The sequence below is a fragment of the Drosophila sulfurigaster genome, chromosome 3 (genome assembly GCF_023558435.1).
Source record: "Drosophila sulfurigaster albostrigata strain 15112-1811.04 chromosome 3, ASM2355843v2, whole genome shotgun sequence".
NCBI classification, from domain to species: domain Eukaryota; kingdom Metazoa; phylum Arthropoda; class Insecta; order Diptera; family Drosophilidae; genus Drosophila; species Drosophila sulfurigaster.
In genome coordinates, this window is record NC_084883.1 from 16,792,085 (window position 1) to 16,812,872 (window position 20,788).

Genomic DNA, 20,788 nt, shown 5'->3' on the forward strand with positions numbered 1-20,788 from the left:
CTACACAATAGTTGAAATAGTTGTTTGTGTGTAGATCTCATGCTTCATTGCTAACACTGTTGTGTTCATCGTGTAAACCCTAAACACAACAACAACAACCACAGACACACCATCAAACTTACAACTTGAAAACGCTTGTCTCAAAAACAAAATCGAAGAAAAACACAAAAACACAAAAAAAGAACACACAACATTGAAAAGGAAATTACACCGCACTGATTACACATTCCTGTTCAAGCGTTTTTTATTTCTACTTTAATTACAAAAAAAAACTTATTTACATATACATACAACAAAAATGAAATGAAATACCAAAGCTCTTAGTAGTTAGCGTCGACGGTCGCTCAACAACGGCCTCAGACCCGCCTCGTTTTTGGTTAACTGTAATAAAAGATAACGAAATCTATTGCACAATTCTGCGTCTCAAATATAATTATTTCATATATCTTTGGGAGGGGGCTTCGAGGGGAGTGAAATGTCAGCGAATTACTTACGCTTAAGCAGGCGCCGTCAGTGCATCCAATTGTTGCACAATGCCGCGCAACACTTTCGACGTACTCGAGTCCGGCAATTCATCCAGCACCGATGCCGTGCTGCCTGCCAAGACGCCCACACGCGGATCGATGGGCAGCGTGCCTAGATGTGGCACCTGAGCCAGTTGTGCCAACTCCACTCCGCCGTTCGACGAAAATATATTGGTGCACTCCGTGCAATGTGGACAAACAAAACTGTGGAAGAGCAAATGTCATTAGATTGCAAACTAACATGGCTTAGATTAATCGCACAGACTAGCTTTAAAGCTCATTAAAGTTAGTTTTTATAAATATAATGCCACTCGAGGAGAATGTTTTGGTGCACTGGTAGATAATTAAATGAAATTATTTATGTTGCAAAGATGTATTTTTGTAAGCTTGCTTACTATAATAAATAAGACAATGGGTCTATTTCAGTCAATGTCATTGCAGCACAATTGCATTCTAAGATGACACCAGCTTAGTGTGACTCAATCGCCAGCTAGATGCCGGTAACAACTTAAGTATGAACTCAAAAGTTTACGTGCTTTTCAATGCGTTGTATCAGTTGCGACGTCGTCGAAGCTCTATTTCTTGACAGATGAATTAACCATAAATTCAAGTAATTTATCTACGCTTCATATTCTAGAGCTAAAAATATTCTACAATTCACAAATTCAAAATGCTATGGAATGAATATAATATAGTCTATGATAATACGGATGGAAAGAAGTAAGCCAATTGCACAGCAACAAAGATTTTATGTACTATTGAAGCTCTTGAAATGTACGTTTCGGTAGCAATCAAGGTAAATTTATATTTTAATGTCACTAATGAGTCTGCTAATGTTTAATAGTTTTACTAAGCAGTTGTACTCCAAAAGCAAAAGCTCCTACATTCAAAGCTCATTAAACTAACTCTTTAAATACAATCAAGCGCAAGCTTGGCACGCTAAAGCTTTCAGGGGTAGTTCAATGTGAAGTGTTAAAATCTAGAAAAATCTAATGAACTTTCAAAGCTCTTAGAATTCACATGTGAAAGTATTTCATATTATTTTGCAGATAATGTAATGTGATTTCAACGCACATTTCACATATTGTAATACAATGAAATGCGTCATCAACATAGACGTGCACTAGAATTGCATCACCTTGGGAAGCTGACGCTGCAAAGGCGTCCCACTAAGCTCCAGTAGCTTTAACTATCTTTATAGCTTATCGTCACGTGTAGCTGTCAACTTTCGCTTGACTCACCCACTCATGTTCTCGACAATGCCCAGCAGCTTGATGCCCGTCTTCTTACAGAACGTTATCTCCTTGCGCACGTCATCCAAAGCGACACCTTGAGGCGTAGTTACAATAATCGCACCATTGCAGGGCACCTCGCGCATGCATTCCATAACTGTAATGTGCTCATCTGAGGTGCCGGGAGGTGTATCAATGATTAGGTAGTCCAGTTCCTCCCATTTGACGTCCGTTAGAAACTGTCGAATCATCATGGTTTTCTTGGGACCACGCCAAATCACGGGATCACTGCGATTCTTGAGCAGAAATCCAATTGACATGACGGCCAGGGTTTTACTGTCATCCGTATAAATAGGCACCCAACCATCGTCGCATTGGTAAATATCGCTACCCTCCAGGCCCAGCAAATAAGGCACACTCGGTCCACATAGATCTATGTCCAACAGACCGACCTAGCAATAAAAGATCACCAAAAATTACAACTTGCAATTGATGAATTAAACGCTAGCTACCTTGTGACCTGTTGCACGCAATGCCAATGCCAATTGTGTGCTTACTGTAGATTTGCCCACGCCGCCTTTGCCCGAGAGCACCACGATTACGTTTTTAACTTTGTCCAGCATTATTTATTGATAACAATTGAAAACAATATTCAAAATACGTAAATTTCATCAGCACAACAAACAAGTTGATCAGCTGTTTTGTAGCCAGGGCTGCACAAAATTATACTAAGGTGTCCGGCAAGTTTAAAGCAGTTACCAAAACTGTTAATAACAGCGCTGATTACAAATGGTACAAGATGTTAATGGTACAAAATGATAATGGTACAAAATGCATATTATTATTTCTTTATTTTTTCCCTTCTTACAAGCTTAATTGATAAATCATATTTTGTGCGATTGTGTCAAGAAAGAATCTCGCAGTTCGCTACCAACAAATCACAGAGTGGTTTCTTTTAAAATAATTATATTTTATTCTTGTTGGTACTCATAAACTGTTAAGTACGGAAAATGCTTATTTGGTATATTTCGACCTTTATCCAAGCAGCAAGCAACTCTTTATATCCACAGTACTGGTACAAATACAAATACAAGCATTATATATTTCCATATAAAATCCAAGCAGTTTATGGCGAATAATAATCCCGTTTATTTCAGCAAAATATGAAAACAGTAGCATGTTTAAAAACTTGCGCCTGTGCTCTAGAAAAATGCAAACACCCTCCGCAGTGTAACAGCTGCTAATAAAGAGCCAGTATTTTTTGGTACATTTGCCAGAAAAAGAGTCCGCGGTCACTCTATTAAGCTCATAACAAATTGTAGTATGTAGCAGTTGCTGCCCGGCAAGTGCGTGTCAGAGATTAGCAGGTTTCTTTTGCTCTCCCAACACACACACTCGATCTCGCTCTCGAAATCAGCGGCGCCGTGCAGCATGCTGATTAACTAACAAGCTCCAAATTATAAGATAAAACATTAATCAATTGAATTAAACAATTGATGAATGCATTAAGTGCGGCTGCCCGAACGTGAATTAAGTCACAACTTGAAGCGCGAAGCATCCTCCAAGTTAATTGTGGAACGAATGTTGCGCAACCCGTCGTCGCTCTGCTACCCGCGTGCTAACTCAACAACAACAATAACAACCTCAACAACAACACCGTCAACACTATCACGCCATCAAAGACGCAAACGCCACTGATAAGCAGAGCAGTAACAATGAAGAAACGTTCCAATTCACGCGGCACGCCAACTGGCGGTGAAGTAGCAAGTTCAAGTGGCGACCAGAGTGTGGCATCCACCAAGTACAAATCGGGGGCATCGAGTGCGCCGGCAACGCCAACGAAACGCAGTGGTAGCAACAACGGTGGCAAGAATGGCAACAACAAAGAGGAAATCGCACAGACTTTTGTCATTGTCAACGAGAGGCCCGTGGATGACATTTCCTTGGATTTCTTCTATAAGCCGCATACTATCACCTTGTTGGCCGTCTCCGTTTTAGCCGTGATGTACACGGCTTTTGTCAGGTGAGCAAATTGCGAAAATTCAATTTGGAGATTTGTGGCGCCACTCGGCTGCAGCGATATCGATCTTTCTATTTTTGTCCACTTGGTGGGAGCCAAGAAGGGTGTTAAGAACATTCAACAATAACATTAACTTGGCCCAAACGCACGTCAAAACTGTTTTACAACAAAATTCAACGCGAAAATAGACAAAATTAACAACAACAATAAAACGAAAGTGAAACAATTGTTGCGCTCTCCTCGTTCGACATGTGTCAAGTCAACCTTGGTGTTGATTTTTTAAGCATTTTCGAATTAAGCACCGCAAGTGTCATGATTAGAATGCTAGTGATGCGCTCGTGACACGACTTGTTAATAATAGTTTCAAAGTATCCAAGCTCATGTTTTCTAATTGGTATTCCATTCTTGAAAACTTTATTTTTGCAGTTGTATGCTTAGTGATGAGAGCGTGACAAGATTATTTTTATAATGCGATAGTTATAATATAATGTATCGAATTGTCCTTCTTAATTACTGCTTTTAGTAGCGCTTTCAGTATTTAAAATAAATTCTTATCTATAAAATTTGTTCATATAAGATATCCGCATATGACAAATTATCACGTGAAACGATTTTTTAATTAATGATAACTGGCAAAATATTCAAATTTTACACGTATAATTTAAATTACATTTTCGGATAGCGCCACTTACGATGACTAAGACTACAATTTTGAAGATGATTCACAAATTCAACAATAAGAAAGAATTATCATGAGCGAAAGCTTGATATGGATACGTGTCCCAATGCACCAATGAAAATATCAAGAGAACGAATAAATTTTCCAAGTCATCCATTGAAAATTAATAATTAAAAGCCAAAGATGGCATAAAGCTTTCGTGTAGTCTAAGCGGTTAAGCTTCGAATGAACTTTATTTTCATTAGAAATGTATTTAAAATAGTTAATATAGATTAGGTATTCTCTGTCTTGAATATGCCTTTAAAATATGGAGGAATATAATTAAATGTTTAATTCATTAACATTTATATTATGAAATAGAATTAAAATAAATCCCTTGGAACAACAACTTTAAAAACTATAAATTAAATATTTTCCCAATTCTTACGAGAGAATTGTAAAGTACATTTATAATTTCGTAATTTTAACATAGATTACACAGCCATTCTAGTCACACTTAAGTTTCAAATAAAAACCGAATTAGATGCTGTTGCTTAAGCGCTTGTCCCACTAAAGAAAGACTCGTGCCGCTTCGCTTCGCTTCGCATCTCATCGAATTTCAACTCTTAAGCATCGGATCGTGTCACGACCCCACGGAATAGAATTATCTCTAGGATAGAGTGCGCGTGTTGTGCGTTGCCAAATGTGTCGATAGCGCGAAAGCATCATTGAGCACTATTGAGGAGCCTCCTCCTCTCAGGGTTTCGCAATCGAATCTCAGATTTGTTTTTATCAAGTATACGCACGCATAATCGTTTCAATTTTGATGAAAGGTCACTCAACCCGTACACGAGCGTGTAGCAAAGTCAAAGTCCAAAAAAGAGATTAGCGAAGCAAATGGAAAATACAACAACTACGCTTGGCAGATTGATTGAATTGTGTACACATTATTATTACATTTGCAGGAACGAGGCCAACTTGGATGACAACCTGTGGGCGGGACTCTTGTGCATTGTATTCTTCTTTCTGATCGTTTCCGTAATTGCATTTCCAAATGGACCCTTCACACGTCCACATCCGGCCGTTTGGCGGATCCTATTTGGCTGTTCCGTCCTCTATCTGCTCACGCTACAGTTTCTCATGTTCCAAAACTATTCAACCATACGCAACATATTCTATTGGCTTGATCCCAAGCTGAAGAATTTTCACATAGACATGGAGAAGGTAAGTAAAATATACTACGTTATAGTAATTGAATCTGTATCCTAACTATTTAATCCATTTTCAGGAATATGGCGTCAATTGCTCAGACATTAGCTGGGATCGTGTCAAGGGCCATTTGGATGTCTTTGCCTGGGGACATTTTCTGGGCTGGGCTTTTAAAGCTATTCTCATCCGTCACATGGGCATCTTGTGGGCCATCTCAGTGATGTGGGAAATTACGGAAATCACCTTCGCCCACTTGTTGCCCAATTTCATTGAATGCTGGTGGGATGCTCTCATTCTGGATGTGATTATTTGCAATGGTCTTGGCATTTGGATGGGTCTGAAGATCTGCAAGATACTCGAAATGCGTGAATACAAATGGGCGAGCATTAAGGACATCTCGACGACAACGGGCAAAATCAAGCGTGCCATGCTGCAGTTTACCCCAGAGAGTTGGTCGGCCATTCGTTGGTTGGATCCCAAGTCGACGGCCATGAGATTTGCGGCTGTTATACAGTTGGTCATCTTCTGGCAGGTCACCGAACTGAATACGTTCTTCCTGAAGCATATATTCGAGATGCCGCCCGATCATTTCATTGTGATTGGTCGTTTAATATTCATTGGTCTGTTTGTGGCGCCTTCAGTTAGGTGAGTTGAGTTGCTTCTTCAATTGATTTAATTGAATTGTTAATAAACACGATTTCGTTTGTTGTAGGCAATATTACGTATACGTCACCGACACGCGCTGCAAACGCGTCGGCACCCAGTGTTGGGTTTACGGCGCCATTATGGTCTCCGAGGCTATTCTGTGCATCAAGAATGGCAAGGAGTTGTTTGAGCGCACGCAAGCCATCAACATTGTGCTCTGGCTGACCGTGCAGGTGCTAATATCGGTGGCCTTTGTCTACGTTGCCGTCCTCTGGCAGGTAAAGGTCTCCCCCATATTACTTTCCTATTCATTATAAATAATAAACGCTTTTTATTTTGCAGCAACGTCAGCTGAAAAAAGCTTCAACGCCCACAAAGAAGCAAGGAGATAGCGCAGCGAATTCACCAACTAAAGGTATAGCTAGCACATTGTAAAGAACGCGTTCTCTCAAATGTGAATTTTGTTCTCTTTACGTTTTTGCATTGGCATTCTATTACTGTTTCTCTATCTCTATCGTGTTCTCTGCGATCATTTCACACTCATTTTGAATGTTTTCTTTCCACACACTCTCTTTTTTGGAATTGCATTCGATGTGTTAAGCACAACAAACAATAGAAGGCCCTAGCACAACGCACTACGATATTAAAATCAAAATTGTCTAATAGTTTTTCAAACTTATGATTTGTCTTACAACGTTTTTCGTTTCTCTTTCTTTTTCCCTATCGTTTTTCTTTTAGGTAAATTGTCGCCGGCAAAAGAGAAGAAAATCAAATGAGGCCATTTAAGCAAACCAAAAAAAGAATCATAATACTATAACTAGTTGGGAAAAATACAAAACAGAAAAAAGAACAGCAAGTAAGAACAACTTAAAACAGATGCAAGAAGAGAAATAAAAGGCAAACTCTACTACAATGTAAACTGTACATACAATTTATGCAAAACTGTACTGATTAAATTAAATTTATATTGTGTATGTATAAATGATATTAAAACCAACGAAACATTTGTTAATAAGCTGATTGTGTCTAAGACCTAGTATCTAGATTAATACAATTTTCTTTCTTGTTCTTTTTTTGTTTTCTTTTTTGCAAATGTAAGAAATAGAAAAAACTTAACAACTACATAAGCAAATCATTAATAATAATACAGAATATTAAGACGGTTAATTACAATTTGAATTTGATTGCTGCATGATGATGTAAATGTAAATTGGCTAAACTAAATCAAACCTCGAAACATGCCGAGACTGTGCTTCGAACCGCATCTCGTGCATAGGGTATATAAGATAGCGAATACCATGTCATGGCCAGGGATTGTATGATAATGAATATAAGCGTGAGTCCGGCTTTTTTCAACTAAATGGAATAAAAAGAAAAACAGAAACATAAAACAAGGGAATGTACAAATGAAAATAATTTATAATGGTAGCAATATAATTGCTTTTAAATATTTTTTCTTTACCACTATAGCCGATATGAAAGTCATGACTATTGCCACAATAACAATGCTGGTGGCAATCAGACGCGTCTCTGCAAACATTTTCTTAATTTGCTTAAAGGGTCCCATGAGAAAACACGTGCTGTAATATAAGTAATATATAGATACAATTAGCCGGCATGTGTGAAATGACGATTGTAAATTCACCTGGCCATGGACACCACATTTCCTATCGTATAGAAGACGGCAAAGACGACGATTCCGCGATGCAGAAAAAGGGCTATGGAGCCCAGAAAAGATAAAAGTATGCCCAAGACGAAGCATATACAGAAGGCCTTTATGCGAGTGCTCCAGCTGAGCGTTGACATATCATTAATCTGTGGTTTATAATAAACAAGAACAATAAAAATGTACACGTTTGATAAAGCGATAAAGTGAGTCACATTTGCAGCAAGTCGTGTGATCAGAGGCACAGGGGAATGACTATTAACCAAACGACTTTTGTATTATTAGAAAATGCATAATAATACTGAATATTAATTAAAGCCATAAGTGGAGATATTCATAAGGTTTCCTCCTCCTCACTCACCTGAGTGATGATGCTGCTCTCCTCTTCAGGCGTTGGCTCATCGCCACTTAACACTCGGCGTAGCTTGTCCATGGCTGTAAATAATCTGATTAATGTAGCTTAGAATGTACTGCAACAATGACTGCGATTGTATTTTATTTAATTTAGCTAACAAAAAAAAAAACACAATGAAGAGAAACACAAAAACAAGATCGGAATGTTGCAGCAGCGTGACCGCAATTTAAACTTCTAAATATACCAAAACAGAGTGGGTAGTACATATTGGTATATTTTCTCAGCACCAGTATTAGTCCACACTGGTACCGAATTTCTGGCAACACTGGCCATGTTTAGTTTATGGCTGCGTAACATTGCTAAAATACAAAATAAAACACAAATTGGAACAAAATGTAGTATAATTAATCAACAATTACGCCAGCTGCGTACTCTAAGAGCTGTACAAAATGAAATTCAAGTGGAGTCAACAGAGCAGTCGCTGCCACAGGAGCAACGGAAAAAAAGTCACAAAGAGATTGCCCTCGACTTTGGCAATCGGGAGGCGCACGTGCCAAGCTTCAATCTTGCAGCCCATGTGAACAATTCAACGACGTTACAACAGTTTATTAGCCTCGGCGTCGATCTGCACAACATTGAGCGGCGCAAAGGACTCGGGGATTTTGTGCTGCGCCTTGACTTTGAGAAGGATGTGAAGCCATACTTAAGGTTCCTCGCAGATCAAGGCGTTGCACCTGATGACTTTGGCCGCTTGATTACAAAGAATCCGCTGCTGTTCAAAGAGGATCTAGATGCGTTGCAGACACGCATGGAGTACCTGGAGAGCAAACGCTTCTCGGTGGAGGCACGTCAACGCATTCTCACCCAGAATCCATATTGGTTGATGTTCTCGACACGTCGCATTGATCGTCGATTGGGCTACTTTCAAAAGGAGTTTCTCTTGAGTGGTCATGACATTCGGCTGTTAGCCACAAAAGAGCCACGTCTAATTACCTACAACATGGAGCACCTGCGCAAATCTGTGTTTACTCTGCGCGAAGAAATGGGCTTCAGTTCCAAAGAGCTACAAACGCTGATTGTGTACAAGCCGCGTCTGATGATGATATGTAAGTAACGTTAAACAAATTTCAATAAAATTGTGTTTTAATTCAATTTATATACCTTTGTAGCTCCCGACGACATCATTGAACGCTTCAGTTATATTCACAATGAGATGGGTCTAAGCCATAAGCAGATTGTCCAATGTTCCGAGCTATTGGCTTCTCGTGAATTTCGGCTGCGGGAGCGGCATGAATTTCTCAAATTATTGGGAAGGGCTCAATACGATCCACAGAAGGACTTATATGTTTCGCCCAGTGATATGGTGCTGGGAAATAACTTTTATTTTGTACGAAATGTGGCCAAAAGTGATTTGCAAACATTTGATTTATTTTTGAAAACACGTTAATAAAGTTGTTCCTTTAACAGTATTCTGCAATGTTATCATCGATGTGGTAACGCCAATGAGCAATGTTCAGCATTGACAGCGTAGTATATGTATATAGTTTTTATAATAAAATAATGTAAAATATCAATAGTTATTTATCCATTTAAGAATCCCATTTTTAAAATATGCTTTTCAATTTGAAAATGTGCACCTTTTTGCATTTAAATTGCGTGCCATCTCGGACTTATGAATTTTGTTATCGACATTAAAATGTATATTTTCGAAATGTTGAAAGAAAACTAATATTCTAATAAATAGAAACAAATTTTGCAAAAATATAAAAAAACATTCGAATTTACAACATGTACATGCTGAAAAGGTCGATCTGTAAAACACAAATCGATTTTTAAAATAAATCGATTTTGGCGTCCATCGATGTTTCTCTCCTCTCTTTCTCGCTTTACTCACGCCACTTCGTATTTTTGTTGTGCTTGCGGAACAACAACAGTCAGTTATCTTCGTGTTCTTCGACGAATCGTTTGTGTGTTTTCAACTGCTGCCTTCCAGCAGCTTTCAAATAACTACGCATTAGGTTTTTTTGCAGCGTGTGCGTAAAAGAAAGAAAATTGTGTATTATACTACACTTGAGTTGAATCAAAATACCCATTACTAATTGAGCTAAAGAAAAATAGAGCAAAAACGACAGCAGCTAGCCAAATACAACATAAATAAAGCAACCAGTGCAGACGGGAACAGGAACTGCAAAAAGTAAAACGCATATTCTCACGCATACATTTGAACCGAACGTACAGACACACACTCATACTTAGATACACTCGGCATATGTGCAATAAAAGGGCCGCTGTGGCAAAAAGTTGTTTAATCAACGTAAATTTATTCGTACGCCGCAATAACAACAAACGAGTTATCTTTAGACGACGTGTTTAGTACAAGAATAACACAACAATAAAAGAATTTCTAACCGAATCGTATCGTACCATAATAACATACACAACAACAAAAACATCACAGAGAGCAAAAACAAAATGTCTACGACACCAAAATCGACAGAAGATTTGCTGGGTGGTAAGTTTGCGATCGCGCTCACCACACACACATACACACGCACGTATACTATCCGAACGTGTTGGTGTATGTGTATATATGTGGGGTATTTGTCAATAATAATAACAATGCACACGAGCTCGGGCTTGACGTGGTATTGTTGTTGTTATTATTGTTATTGTTTGTGTCTAGTTAAAAATAGATGTTGGGTTTTGATTTTGTTTGTTGTTGTGTGCACGTATGCACGTATTTATGTATGTGTCCATAATTGTATCCACATCTCCGTTGCACTTAACCATATACGATTTCAAGGCTCCATTCCGTCTTGTTTTGTTTACATACACAGACACATGCATATGTATTTCTCTCTCTTACGCAGCAGCCGTTGTCAGAGCGATGACAGCGACAGCAACAAAGACTGCCAACTTCGCCGCAGACAAAGGCGAATTAATAACATCAAATAAAGAGCAAAGGAGACAGCAGCTACGCAATATTCCTCCATTCATACGTGTTCCCCGCATTTGATTTGCACTTGCACTTTACATTTTCGTTCTACATTTGCATTTGTATATGTGTATTTATCTTTTTTCGTCAAATTGACGTCACATCCATCAGCTTATTTCGACTTTACTGTACATGCTACTTGTTATTATTTATTTGTATGTCAGTGTGTTGGTTGGTAAAGTCGATTTAAAGGCAATTGTAGGAGGGCATTTGCCTTTTTGTTCTTGCTTTTTCGCATAGTCCAGAAATTGCGACTTTAGCCTAGCTGACGACGTTGCTCCGTCGGGTTCATTATCAAAAACGTGTGAGTGCGATTGTTTGTGTGTTTGCTATATATTATACTTATAATATGTACATAAATATGTCTCTTTGATAAACGTAAGCAAATCTCTGAGCCCAATACCAATACCTATGTATGTATAAAGAAAAGTAGTCAACAAAAGGCGGGCGGTTCATTGGGCTGTACGCTTCACAGACTCGGCTCAGGGTTTAACAGCTGCGCACGATGCACTCGTCACACACACACTGACATTCTCTTCAAGGAGAAAGAGAGAGAGAGTGAAAGAGAACACAAAACTCTGTTGCCTACGTGCCGTGAGTCAGCAAGGCGAAAAGTTGGTAGCCTACCCTTATTATTGTCGTTGTTTACTTTGCAAACGGTACCTGTTTATTATGGGTCATCTTTGTTATTGTTTTGAGTTATTCGAGTTTTTACTTTTGGTTTACCTGTGCAAACAGCAGCTACCTGTTAAATGTAGTTAACATTTTTGGCAACATGTTGCAGTCAGTTTACGTTTCGTTGTCCGTTGGTTAAGATGATCGGTCTGCCACGTGAGTGTATTTTCTTTTGCTGACTATGGCGAAATAGAAATTGTAAAATACAGACTTAGTTATTAGCAATTATCAATGGTCTGTTGTAACACTCGTGTCATGCAATTTGCACGCTTTTTTTGCATTTGCAATCTTGCGACTCGCTTCGTCTATTTTCAGTTGAAAATGAAATGAATTTGTTGATAACCATAGACAAAACAAAACATGCATGTCAACTATATATTGAAACGGAAATTATATTTTCTGATGTTTACCATCTTATCAATGGCGCGCACGCTCTTACTAACACAAGCAAACGCACACAGACACACACACGCACAGTCATGCAAACGTATAGGATACAAAACAAACAGAGCAAAAACAATGGGGGCGGCATTTTGGTTATTCTAACAACGCGCAGCTGTTAAAATTAACTAACTGAGTGCAACAGTGCTGTCACGTTATAACATAAAGTTATCGCATAGCCGGAAAAAGCCAAAACAAACTGCTCGCCGGCTAAAGAAAAGGCATAAAACTACAACAATAATCATGTGTCATTATTTGTTTGTTACCTTGACGCTTTGTTAACATCTTGCATATGAGCAATCTATATACATATGTATATACAGCTATATAAATAAGCAGCTGCTTTGTCTGCATAAAGAACGCGGAATACATTGCGGCAATTTTGGTTAAAGCTGTTACTTAGCAGCGCTATGCACAACTAGTTGATTTTCTGCGCTGTTAAAAACGATTTCCCCTTATGCACTGTTAAAAACTAAGAGCACTGCTAAGAACTATTTAACGGCTTACGCTCTGCAACACCACTGTTAAGCACGACACACCAAGACTACAGCGCTGTAAACATTCAAAATTCCCAGCTGTTAGTTTAAGCATTTTAACTAAATGTTTTCCGAGTTGTTAAAAATTTTTAATATACTTTAATGTTTGGATTTATTATTTTTGCAGAATCTTGGATCGAATTGAGCAACACAGCAGCCATGGCAGGCATCAAGAGCCCCGACAGAATTACTCCGCTGCCCTTCAGCAACGGCGAGGAGTATTTGCGTTTGTTGCGTGAAGCGCAACGCGAATCAAATCAGTCCAGTCGCGTTGTCTCCCTGGCCAGCTCTCGTCGTGATACGCCCCGTGACAGTCCCAAGAGTCCACCAAACAGTCCACAATCGGAGCAGTGCCCGGATGATGAGTTGCGGAACGTGTACATCAATTATTGGACTAAGGTAAGCAAGCTCACAGATAAAATGGAATGACCTCGAAATTGGCACTTCAATTAATTAAATATGCATAACGAAAAGCAACACAACAAAAGACTAAATACATAATATTCAACTCAACTCTCAACAGGGCGGAGATAAACACAACACCGATAATGGCGATTGGTTGCAGAACTGGAATCGCGGCATTGAGGAGCAGCCACCGAAGTAAGCAAACATATTAAATGCACATCAATAATATTTGTTTTTATTTATATTTGCTATTGTATTCATTTGCTGTATTTATTTACGCAGAGATTGGAAATTCGAGCGTTCTAGCGATAGTGATGAGGATGAGAAGAAGAAAACAACGGGTTATTCCATACGTTTAAAGCGCCTGGGCGCCAATTCGTTGTTCTCCCGCGAAATTCTCTACTCGCTGCTGGTCACCAATGTGCTCTCGCTGCTGCTGGGCGCCGGCTTTGGGTAAATTACTGAATTACTTAACAAAGCAAACAGAAATTCAAATTAGTTTCAATTCTCAATTTGCAGTTTATGGCTGAGCAAGCGCGGCATTCTGCTTACCCGCGTGGTCATTGACTGAAAGACGCCATAAAGATTTCAAAACGTTTTCAACACACACACACAATATGCACATGAATCCATCATAAATAAGCAAAAAAACACACAGAACATTCAACGTTCCATATATAGATACAAATCCGAAGATATATACAAGAGAAGAGAAAGGAGAAGAGGCGCATTGTCAATAACCAGCCAAACGTATTCCAGCTCATCCCATAATCATTTTTCGCCAATTCATTAGCACATCATAACAATAACAATAATAATATGTAGTTCGTACTATATACATAAGCAGAAAGCTAATGCCTAGGGCAAAGGGTTCAATGGATTTTCTATATATCTATTTTATACAATTTTTATATAAAAGAACTAACAACAACCACAACAACTGTAACGAGAAGAGAACTTCAGAGTTGAGATTGCACACTTGAAGATCATTTACAACATTTTGTTTACGCATCAATCAATCAATCATCATTCGCCAGATACGAAAATCATTCTTAGATCTTTTGACTCTTAACACATACATTCATATATATACATAAAAATACATACATAGGCATATTGTAGTTGAATCATGAATGTATATCAATCATATATAAATATCTATATATTTTTTGCATCAAACATGTTTTGATTTTCTAGCATATTAAAGTGAAAACTGAGAAAAATACACATACACACACAATAGTTTGTAAGCTACGAATGTAATCATTTTTATATTAAAAAATATTTTTCAACATTTATTTAAAAGCAAAAAAACGAAGTTTCCATTTTTGGGGTCAAGGTCGAATACGAAGAGTGACTAACATGTGTTTATTTTCAATTAACTGTTGTTTGCATTGGTAAAAACGCAAAGCGTCATTTAGTGTTTATCAGCACAAATTATACATCTACTGTTGTTTATGTTTATTCGCGCCACTACCGCTGCGATTTATTCGCGCGCGATTCGCCTGCGATTTATTCGCTCGCGATTTATTTTATATTTTTTATTTAAATGATTTTTGGAAAAAAGTTCATATGCAAAAACCTTAGTTATTTAATAATACTTCAATTATAATATTCAAAATATTTTAAAATATAACATAAGTTGTGTTTATTAGCGGGCCGCGATTTATTCGCGCGCGATTCGCTCGCGATTTATTCGCATTATTATTTAAATGATTTTCGAAAAAAAGTTCAAACCTTAGTTATTTAATAATACTTCAATTATTATATTCAAATATTCAAACCTTAGTTATTTAATAATACTTCAATTATTATATTCAAATATTTTAAAAATTCGCCTGCGACCTTAGTTATTTATAATACTTCAATTATTATATTCATCATTAATCGCAGGCGAATCGCAGGCGAATCGCAGGCGAATCGCAAGCGAATCGCAGGCGAATCGCAAGCGAATCGCAGACGAATCGCAAGCGAATCGCAGACGAATCGCAACCGAATCGCAAGCGAATCGCAGGCGAATCGCATGCGAATCGCAGGCGAATCGCAAGCGAATCGCAACCGAATCGCAGGCGAATCGCAAGCGAATCGCAGCCGAATCGCAAGCGAATCGCAACCGAATCGCAGGCGAATCGCATGCGAATCGCAACCGAATCGCAACCGAATCGCAAGCGAATCGCAACCGAATCGCAGGCGAATCGCATGCGAATCGCAAGCGAATCGCAACCGAATCGCAGGCGAATCGCATGCGAATCGCAACCGAATCGCAACCGAATCGCAGGCGAATCGCATGCGAATCGCAACCGAATCGCAACCGAATCGCAACCGAATCGCAACCGAATCGCAGGCGAATCGCAGGCGAATCGCAGGCGGATCGCAGGCGGATCGCTAGCGAATCGCAAGCGAATCGCAACCGAATCGCATGCGAATCGCATCCGAATCGCAACCGAATCGCAGGCGAATCGCATGCGAATCGCAGGCGAATCGCAGGCGAATCGCAACCGAATCGCAGGCGAATCGCAACCGAATCGCAGGCGAATCGCATGCGAATCGCAGGCGAATCGCATGCGAATCGCAGGCGAATCGCAACCGAATCGCAACCGAATCGCATGCGAATCGCAGGCGAATCGCAGGCGGATCGCAAGCGAATCGCAACCGAATCGCAACCGAATCGCAGGCGAATCGCAAGCGAATCGCAACCAAATCGCAACCGAATCGCATGCGAATCGCATGCGAATCGCAGGCGAATCGCAGGCGAATCGCAACCGAATCGCAACCGAATCGCATGCGAATCGCAGGCGAATCGCAAGCGGATCGCAAGCGAATCGCAGGCGAATCGCAACCGAATCGCAACCGAATCGCATGCGAATCGCAGGCGAATCGCAGGCGAATCGCAGGCGGATCGCTAGCGAATCGCAACCGAATCGCAACCGAATCGCAGGCGGATCGCTAGCGAATCGCAACCGAATCGCAACCGAATCGCAGGCGAATCGCATGCGAATCGCAGGCGAATCGCAAGCGAATCGCAAGCGAATCGCAGGCGAATCGCATGCGAATCGCAGGCGAATCGCAGGCGAATCGCATGCGAATCGCAACCGAATCGCATGCGAATCGCAACCGAATCGCAACCGAATCGCAAGCGAATCGCAACCGAATCGCAGGCGAATCGCATGCGAATCGCAGGCGAATCGCAGGCGAATCGCAGGCGAATCGCATGCGAATCGCAACCGAATCGCATGCGAATCGCAACCGAATCGCAGGCGAATCGCATGCGAATCGCAAGCGAATCGCAACCGAATCGCAGGCGAATCGCATGCGAATCGCAACCGAATCGCAACCGAATCGCAGGCGAATCGCATGCGAATCGCAACCGAATCGCAACCGAATCGCAAGCGAATCGCAACCGAATCGCAGGCGAATCGCAGGCGAATCGCATGCGAATCGCAGGCGAATCGCATGCGAATCGCAACCGAATCGCATGCGAATCGCAACCGAATCGCAGGCGAATCGCATGCGAATCGCAGGCGAATCGCATGCGAATCGCAGGCGAATCGCAACCGAATCGCAACCGAATCGCATGCGAATCGCAGGCGAATCGCAGGCGAATCGCAGGCGGATCGCTAGCGAATCGCAAGCGAATCGCAACCGAATCGCAACCGAATCGCAGGCGAATCGCATGCGAATCGCAACCGAATCGCAGGCGAATCGCATGCGAATCGCAGGCGAATCGCATGCGAATCGCAACCGAATCGCATGCGAATCGCAACCGAATCGCAGGCGAATCGCATGCGAATCGCAGGCGAATCGCATGCGAATCGCAGGCGAATCGCAACCGAATCGCAACCGAATCGCATGCGAATCGCAACCGAATCGCAACCGAATCGCAGGCGAATCGCAAGCGAATCGCAACCAAATCGCAACCGAATCGCATGCGAATCGCATGCGAATCGCAGGCGAATCGCAGGCGAATCGCAACCGAATCGCAACCGAATCGCAACCGAATCGCATGCGAATCGCAGGCGAATCGCAAGCGGATCGCAAGCGAATCGCAAGCGAATCGCAGGCGAATCGCAGGCGGATCGCCAGCGAATCGCAACCGAATCGCAACCGAATCGCAAGCGAATCGCAACCAAATCGCAAGCGAATCGCAGACGAATCGCAAGCGAATCGCAACCGAATCGCAAGCGAATCGCAACCGAATCGCAGGCGAATCGCATGCGAATCGCAAGCGAATCGCAACCGAATCGCAGGCGAATCGCATGCGAATCGCAACCGAATCGCAACCGAATCGCAAGCGAATCGCAACCGAATCGCAGGCGAATCGCATGCGAATCGCAGGCGAATCGCAGGCGAATCGCAACCGAATCGCAACCGAATCGCAACCGAATCGCAACCGATGCGAATCGCAACCGAATCGCAGGCGAATCGCATGCGAATCGCAACCGAATCGCAACCGAATCGCAGGCGAATCGCAAGCGAATCGCAACCAAATCGCAAGCGAATCGCAACCGAATCGCAGGCGAATCGCATGCGAATCGCAAGCGAATCGCAACCGAATCGCAAGCGAATCGCAACCGAATCGCAGGCGAATCGCATGCGAATCGCAAGCGAATCGCAACCGAATCGCAGGCGAATCGCATGCGAATCGCAACCGAATCGCAACCGAATCGCAACCGAATCGCATGCGAATCGCAGGCGAATCGCAGGCGAATCGCAGGCGGATCGCAAGCGAATCGCAGCCGGATCGCAAGCGAATCGCAACCGAATCGCAGGCGAATCGCATGCGAATCGCAACCGAATCGCAACCGAATCGCAGGCGAATCGCATGCGAATCGCAGGCGAATCGCATGCGAATCGCAACCGAATCGCATGCGAATCGCACCCGAATCGCAACCGAATCGCAAGCGAATCGCAGGCGAATCGCAACCGAATCGCAAGCGAATCGCAACCGAATCGCATGCGAATCGCAACCGAATCGCAACCGAATCGCAGGCGAATCGCAACCGAATCGCAACCGAATCGCAGGCGAATCGCATGCGAATCGCAGGCGAATCGCATGCGAATCGCAAGCGAATCGCAACCGAATCGCAGGCGAATCGCAAGCGAATCGCAACCAAATCGCAACCGAATCGCATGCGAATCGCAGGCGAATCGCAGGCGAATCGCAGGCGAATCGCAGGCGAATCGCAAGCGAATCGCAGGCGAATCGCAACCGAATCGCAAGCGAATCGCAACCGAATCGCAACCGAATCGCAAGCGAATCGCAACCGAATCGCATGCGAATCGCAACCGAATCGCAACCGAATCGCAAGCGAATCGCAACCGAATCGCAGGCGAATCGCATGCGAATCGCAAGCGAATCGCAACCGAATCGCAGGCGAATCGCATGCGAATCGCAACCGAATCGCAACCGAATCGCAGGCGAATCGCATGCGAATCGCAGGCGAATCGCATGCGAATCGCAACCGAATCGCATGCGAATCGCAACCGAATCGCAGGCGAATCGCATGCGAATCGCAAGCGAATCGCAGACGAATCGCAGGCGAATCGCAAGCGAATCGCAAGCGAATCGCAGACGAATCGCAAGCGAATCGCAAGCGAATCGCAGACAAATCGCAGGCGAATCGCAGACGAATCGCAGACGAATCGCAAGCGAATCGCAGGCGAATCGCAGACGAATCGCAGACGAATCGCAAGCGAATCGCAGACGAATCGCAGGCGAATCGCAAGCGAATCGCAGACGAATCGCAGACGAATCGCAAGCGAATCGCAGACGAATCGCAAGCGAATCGCAAGCGAATCGCAGACGAATCGCAGACGAATCGCAAGCGAATCGCAGACGAATCGCAAGCGAATCGCAGACGAATCGCAGGCGAATCGCAAGCGAATCGCAGACGAATCGCAGGCGAATCGCAGACGAATCGCAAGCGAATCGCAGACGAATCGCAAGCGACGATTCGCTCGCGATTCGCCTGCGATTTATTCGCGTGATTTATGTTATGTTATATTTTTAAAATATTTGAATATAATAATTGAAGTATTATTAAATAACTAAGGTCGCAGGCGAATCGCGAGCGTTTTATTCGCGCGATTTATGTTATGTTATGATATATTTTTAAAATATTTGAATATAATCAAATAATTTTTCGAATCAAATAATTCGAATCAAATAATTTGTAATTATATTTCTCAAACTCAAGAAAAAACACGGCTACAATAACGCAAATGATATTTTCGATTCCAGCGCTTAATTCATTGGCATTAATGTACATATTTGATGTATGTGAAATTCAATAGAAATAAATAACTTAAGTTTTTCAATGCGATTTGCGATTTGAATGGAATCTGCTCAGCATATTAGTTGATAATCTAAACATGGGTTCCTTGAGCCCAATTGTGCAGATAGATTGTGGTGAAGTTCAGCAATTGCTCGCCCTGATGGATGTCCGGACGTTGCTGGAGATGATCAAACCAACGCGATAGATTCAGATAGTTCTCCTTATCCAGTGGCGAAAGGGATTTCACAAGATCATAAATGGCATAATAGACAGCCAGATCGGCCAATGTGATGAAGTGGCCCACTAAATACGATTTGTTGACAAACAGTTTGTTAAAGTCGCCCAACAATTGCTTAGCCACATGCTTATCTTTGGAGCCGGGTGACACGTAGAGCACAGCGAATTCAATCCATTGATACACCTGTGCCTGCACTTCCCTGGATGCTGTGCTGTTTTGGGCTGTCTCCGATTTCGATTCGCGGGCCAAGCTTTCTAGTATGGTGGCAAAGCCAGCGACAGTTTTGTTTTGGGCGCTTGTGCGAGTTACGACTTGCTCTTCATTTAGCTGAACTTTGCCGGGTAATAATAATAAATGAATATAATAATCGCGAGCGAATAATCACCCCGCGATTTAAGTTATGTTATATTTTTAAAATATTTGAATATAATAATTGAAGTATTATTAAATAACTAAGGTTTGAACGTTTTTTCCAAAATCGCAGGCGAATCGCAAGCGAATCGCGGGTGAATCGCAGGCGAATAATCCGCGAGCGAATCGCGCGCGAATAATCCGCGAGCGAATCGCGGGGCCAATCGCGATTGATTCACGCGCGATTCGCCTGTGATTTATTCGCCTGCGATTTATTCGCGCGGTAATAAATAGGTTACTCTCTACCCGCTACCCATAGGGTAGAAGGGTATTATAACTTTGTGCCGGCAGGAAATGTATGTAACAGGTAAAAGGAGGCATCTCCAAACCCTATAAAGTATATATATTCTTGATCAGCGTCAACAGCCGAGACGATATAGCCATGTCCGTCTGTCCGTCTGTGTGTCTGTCCGTCCGTCCGTATGAAACACTGGATCTCAGAGACTATAAGAGATAGAGCTATAATTTTTTTTTTTTGACAGCATTTGTTATGTTTGCACGCA

At 41.9% G+C, this 20,788-nt stretch overlaps 6 protein-coding genes and 1 long non-coding RNA gene across 11 annotated transcripts; 3 read left to right on the forward strand and 4 right to left on the reverse strand.

Moving 5' to 3' along the window:
* Positions 1-193: 193 nt before the first annotated feature.
* Positions 194-2,462, reverse strand: LOC133845454 (cytosolic Fe-S cluster assembly factor Nubp2 homolog). Of its 2 annotated transcripts, none has more exons than XM_062279918.1 (4): positions 2,269-2,462; positions 1,766-2,208; positions 495-728; positions 194-403 (listed from the first exon to the last, which is right to left on the reverse strand). In XM_062279918.1, exons 1-3 carry the CDS (start codon positions 2,377-2,379, stop codon positions 497-499), a joined length of 786 nt encoding a protein of 261 aa, XP_062135902.1. In that variant the 5' UTR covers positions 2,380-2,462; the 3' UTR covers positions 194-403; positions 495-496. The 2 variants fall into 2 exon arrangements, with proteins under 2 accessions (XP_062135902.1, XP_062135900.1); XM_062279916.1 differs by having other exon boundaries at positions 194-381; positions 2,269-2,461.
* A 608-nt stretch (positions 2,463-3,070) lies between these two features.
* Positions 3,071-7,138, forward strand: LOC133845452 (phosphatidylserine synthase). Its single transcript, XM_062279914.1, has 6 exons — positions 3,071-3,779; positions 5,400-5,658; positions 5,723-6,288; positions 6,356-6,566; positions 6,631-6,703; positions 7,027-7,138. The coding sequence occupies exons 1-6, from the start codon at positions 3,472-3,474 to the stop codon at positions 7,062-7,064; spliced, it is 1,455 nt and encodes a 484-aa protein (XP_062135898.1). The 5' UTR covers positions 3,071-3,471; the 3' UTR covers positions 7,065-7,138.
* Positions 7,139-7,196: 58 nt separating this feature from the next.
* On the reverse strand, positions 7,197-8,455 carry LOC133845456 (vesicle transport protein SFT2A). The gene is made up of 4 exons (XM_062279922.1): positions 8,316-8,455; positions 7,934-8,103; positions 7,751-7,868; positions 7,197-7,644 (listed from the first exon to the last, which is right to left on the reverse strand). Exons 1-4 carry the CDS (start codon positions 8,385-8,387, stop codon positions 7,513-7,515), a joined length of 492 nt encoding a protein of 163 aa, XP_062135906.1. The 5' UTR covers positions 8,388-8,455; the 3' UTR covers positions 7,197-7,512.
* A 164-nt stretch (positions 8,456-8,619) lies between these two features.
* On the forward strand, positions 8,620-9,778 carry LOC133845453 (transcription termination factor 3, mitochondrial). The gene is made up of 2 exons (XM_062279915.1): positions 8,620-9,415; positions 9,479-9,778. The coding sequence occupies exons 1-2, from the start codon at positions 8,641-8,643 to the stop codon at positions 9,754-9,756; spliced, it is 1,053 nt and encodes a 350-aa protein (XP_062135899.1). The 5' UTR covers positions 8,620-8,640; the 3' UTR covers positions 9,757-9,778.
* Positions 8,633-12,153, reverse strand: LOC133845457 (uncharacterized). Of its 2 annotated transcripts, XR_009894776.1 has the most exons (4): positions 12,031-12,153; positions 9,471-11,967; positions 9,303-9,402; positions 8,633-9,227 (listed from the first exon to the last, which is right to left on the reverse strand). It is a non-coding gene; the product is annotated as an uncharacterized LOC133845457 (long non-coding RNA). The 2 variants fall into 2 exon arrangements; XR_009894775.1 differs by having other exon boundaries at positions 8,633-9,402.
* On the forward strand, positions 10,363-14,266 carry LOC133845455 (BCL2/adenovirus E1B 19 kDa protein-interacting protein 3). 3 transcript variants are annotated; one of them, XM_062279921.1, is made up of 5 exons: positions 10,363-10,503; positions 13,084-13,355; positions 13,480-13,556; positions 13,644-13,814; positions 13,881-14,266. In XM_062279921.1, the coding sequence occupies exons 2-5, from the start codon at positions 13,116-13,118 to the stop codon at positions 13,930-13,932; spliced, it is 540 nt and encodes a 179-aa protein (XP_062135905.1). In that variant the 5' UTR covers positions 10,363-10,503; positions 13,084-13,115; the 3' UTR covers positions 13,933-14,266. The 3 variants fall into 3 exon arrangements, with proteins under 3 accessions (XP_062135905.1, XP_062135903.1, XP_062135904.1); XM_062279919.1 differs by lacking the exon at positions 10,363-10,503 and adding an exon at positions 10,676-10,821; XM_062279920.1 differs by lacking the exon at positions 10,363-10,503 and adding an exon at positions 12,105-12,135.
* A 5,251-nt stretch (positions 14,267-19,517) lies between these two features.
* LOC133845804 (eukaryotic translation elongation factor 1 epsilon-1-like) lies at positions 19,518-20,219 on the reverse strand (the record flags this gene model as incomplete). Its single annotated transcript, XM_062280376.1, has 1 exon — positions 19,518-20,219. A coding segment is annotated over one exon (492 nt), but the record flags the coding sequence as incomplete, so codon positions are not given.
* Positions 20,220-20,788: the final 569 nt, after the last annotated feature.

Excerpts from the sequence above, each read along its gene's own strand:
- LOC133845453 (XM_062279915.1), top strand. The coding sequence starts at position 8,641 with ATGTTTAGTTTATGGCTGCGTAACATTGCTAAAATACAAAATAAAACA. Across the intron at positions 9,416-9,478 it reads GCCGCGTCTGATGATGATAT|CTCCCGACGACATCATTGAA; the intron begins GTAAGTAACGTT and ends ATACCTTTGTAG.
- LOC133845454 (XM_062279918.1), bottom strand. The coding sequence starts at position 2,379 with ATGCTGGACAAAGTTAAAAACGTAATCGTGGTGCTCTCGGGCAAAGGC. Across the intron at positions 2,209-2,268 it reads TGCGTGCAACAGGTCACAAG|GTCGGTCTGTTGGACATAGA; the intron begins GTAGCTAGCGTT and ends TTTTATTGCTAG. Across the intron at positions 729-1,765 it reads ATTGTCGAGAACATGAGTGG|TTTTGTTTGTCCACATTGCA; the intron begins GTGAGTCAAGCG and ends GCTCTTCCACAG.
- LOC133845456 (XM_062279922.1), bottom strand. The coding sequence starts at position 8,387 with ATGGACAAGCTACGCCGAGTGTTAAGTGGCGATGAGCCAACGCCTGAA. Across the intron at positions 8,104-8,315 it reads AGAGCAGCATCATCACTCAG|ATTAATGATATGTCAACGCT; the intron begins GTGAGTGAGGAG and ends TATAAACCACAG. Across the intron at positions 7,869-7,933 it reads AATGTGGTGTCCATGGCCAG|CACGTGTTTTCTCATGGGAC; the intron begins GTGAATTTACAA and ends CTTATATTACAG.
- LOC133845452 (XM_062279914.1), top strand. The coding sequence starts at position 3,472 with ATGAAGAAACGTTCCAATTCACGCGGCACGCCAACTGGCGGTGAAGTA. Across the intron at positions 5,659-5,722 it reads TTCACATAGACATGGAGAAG|GAATATGGCGTCAATTGCTC; the intron begins GTAAGTAAAATA and ends ATCCATTTTCAG. Across the intron at positions 6,289-6,355 it reads TTTGTGGCGCCTTCAGTTAG|GCAATATTACGTATACGTCA; the intron begins GTGAGTTGAGTT and ends CGTTTGTTGTAG.
- LOC133845455 (XM_062279919.1), top strand. The coding sequence starts at position 10,782 with ATGTCTACGACACCAAAATCGACAGAAGATTTGCTGGGTG. Across the intron at positions 13,356-13,479 it reads ACATCAATTATTGGACTAAG|GGCGGAGATAAACACAACAC; the intron begins GTAAGCAAGCTC and ends AACTCTCAACAG. Across the intron at positions 13,557-13,643 it reads ATTGAGGAGCAGCCACCGAA|AGATTGGAAATTCGAGCGTT; the intron begins GTAAGCAAACAT and ends TTATTTACGCAG.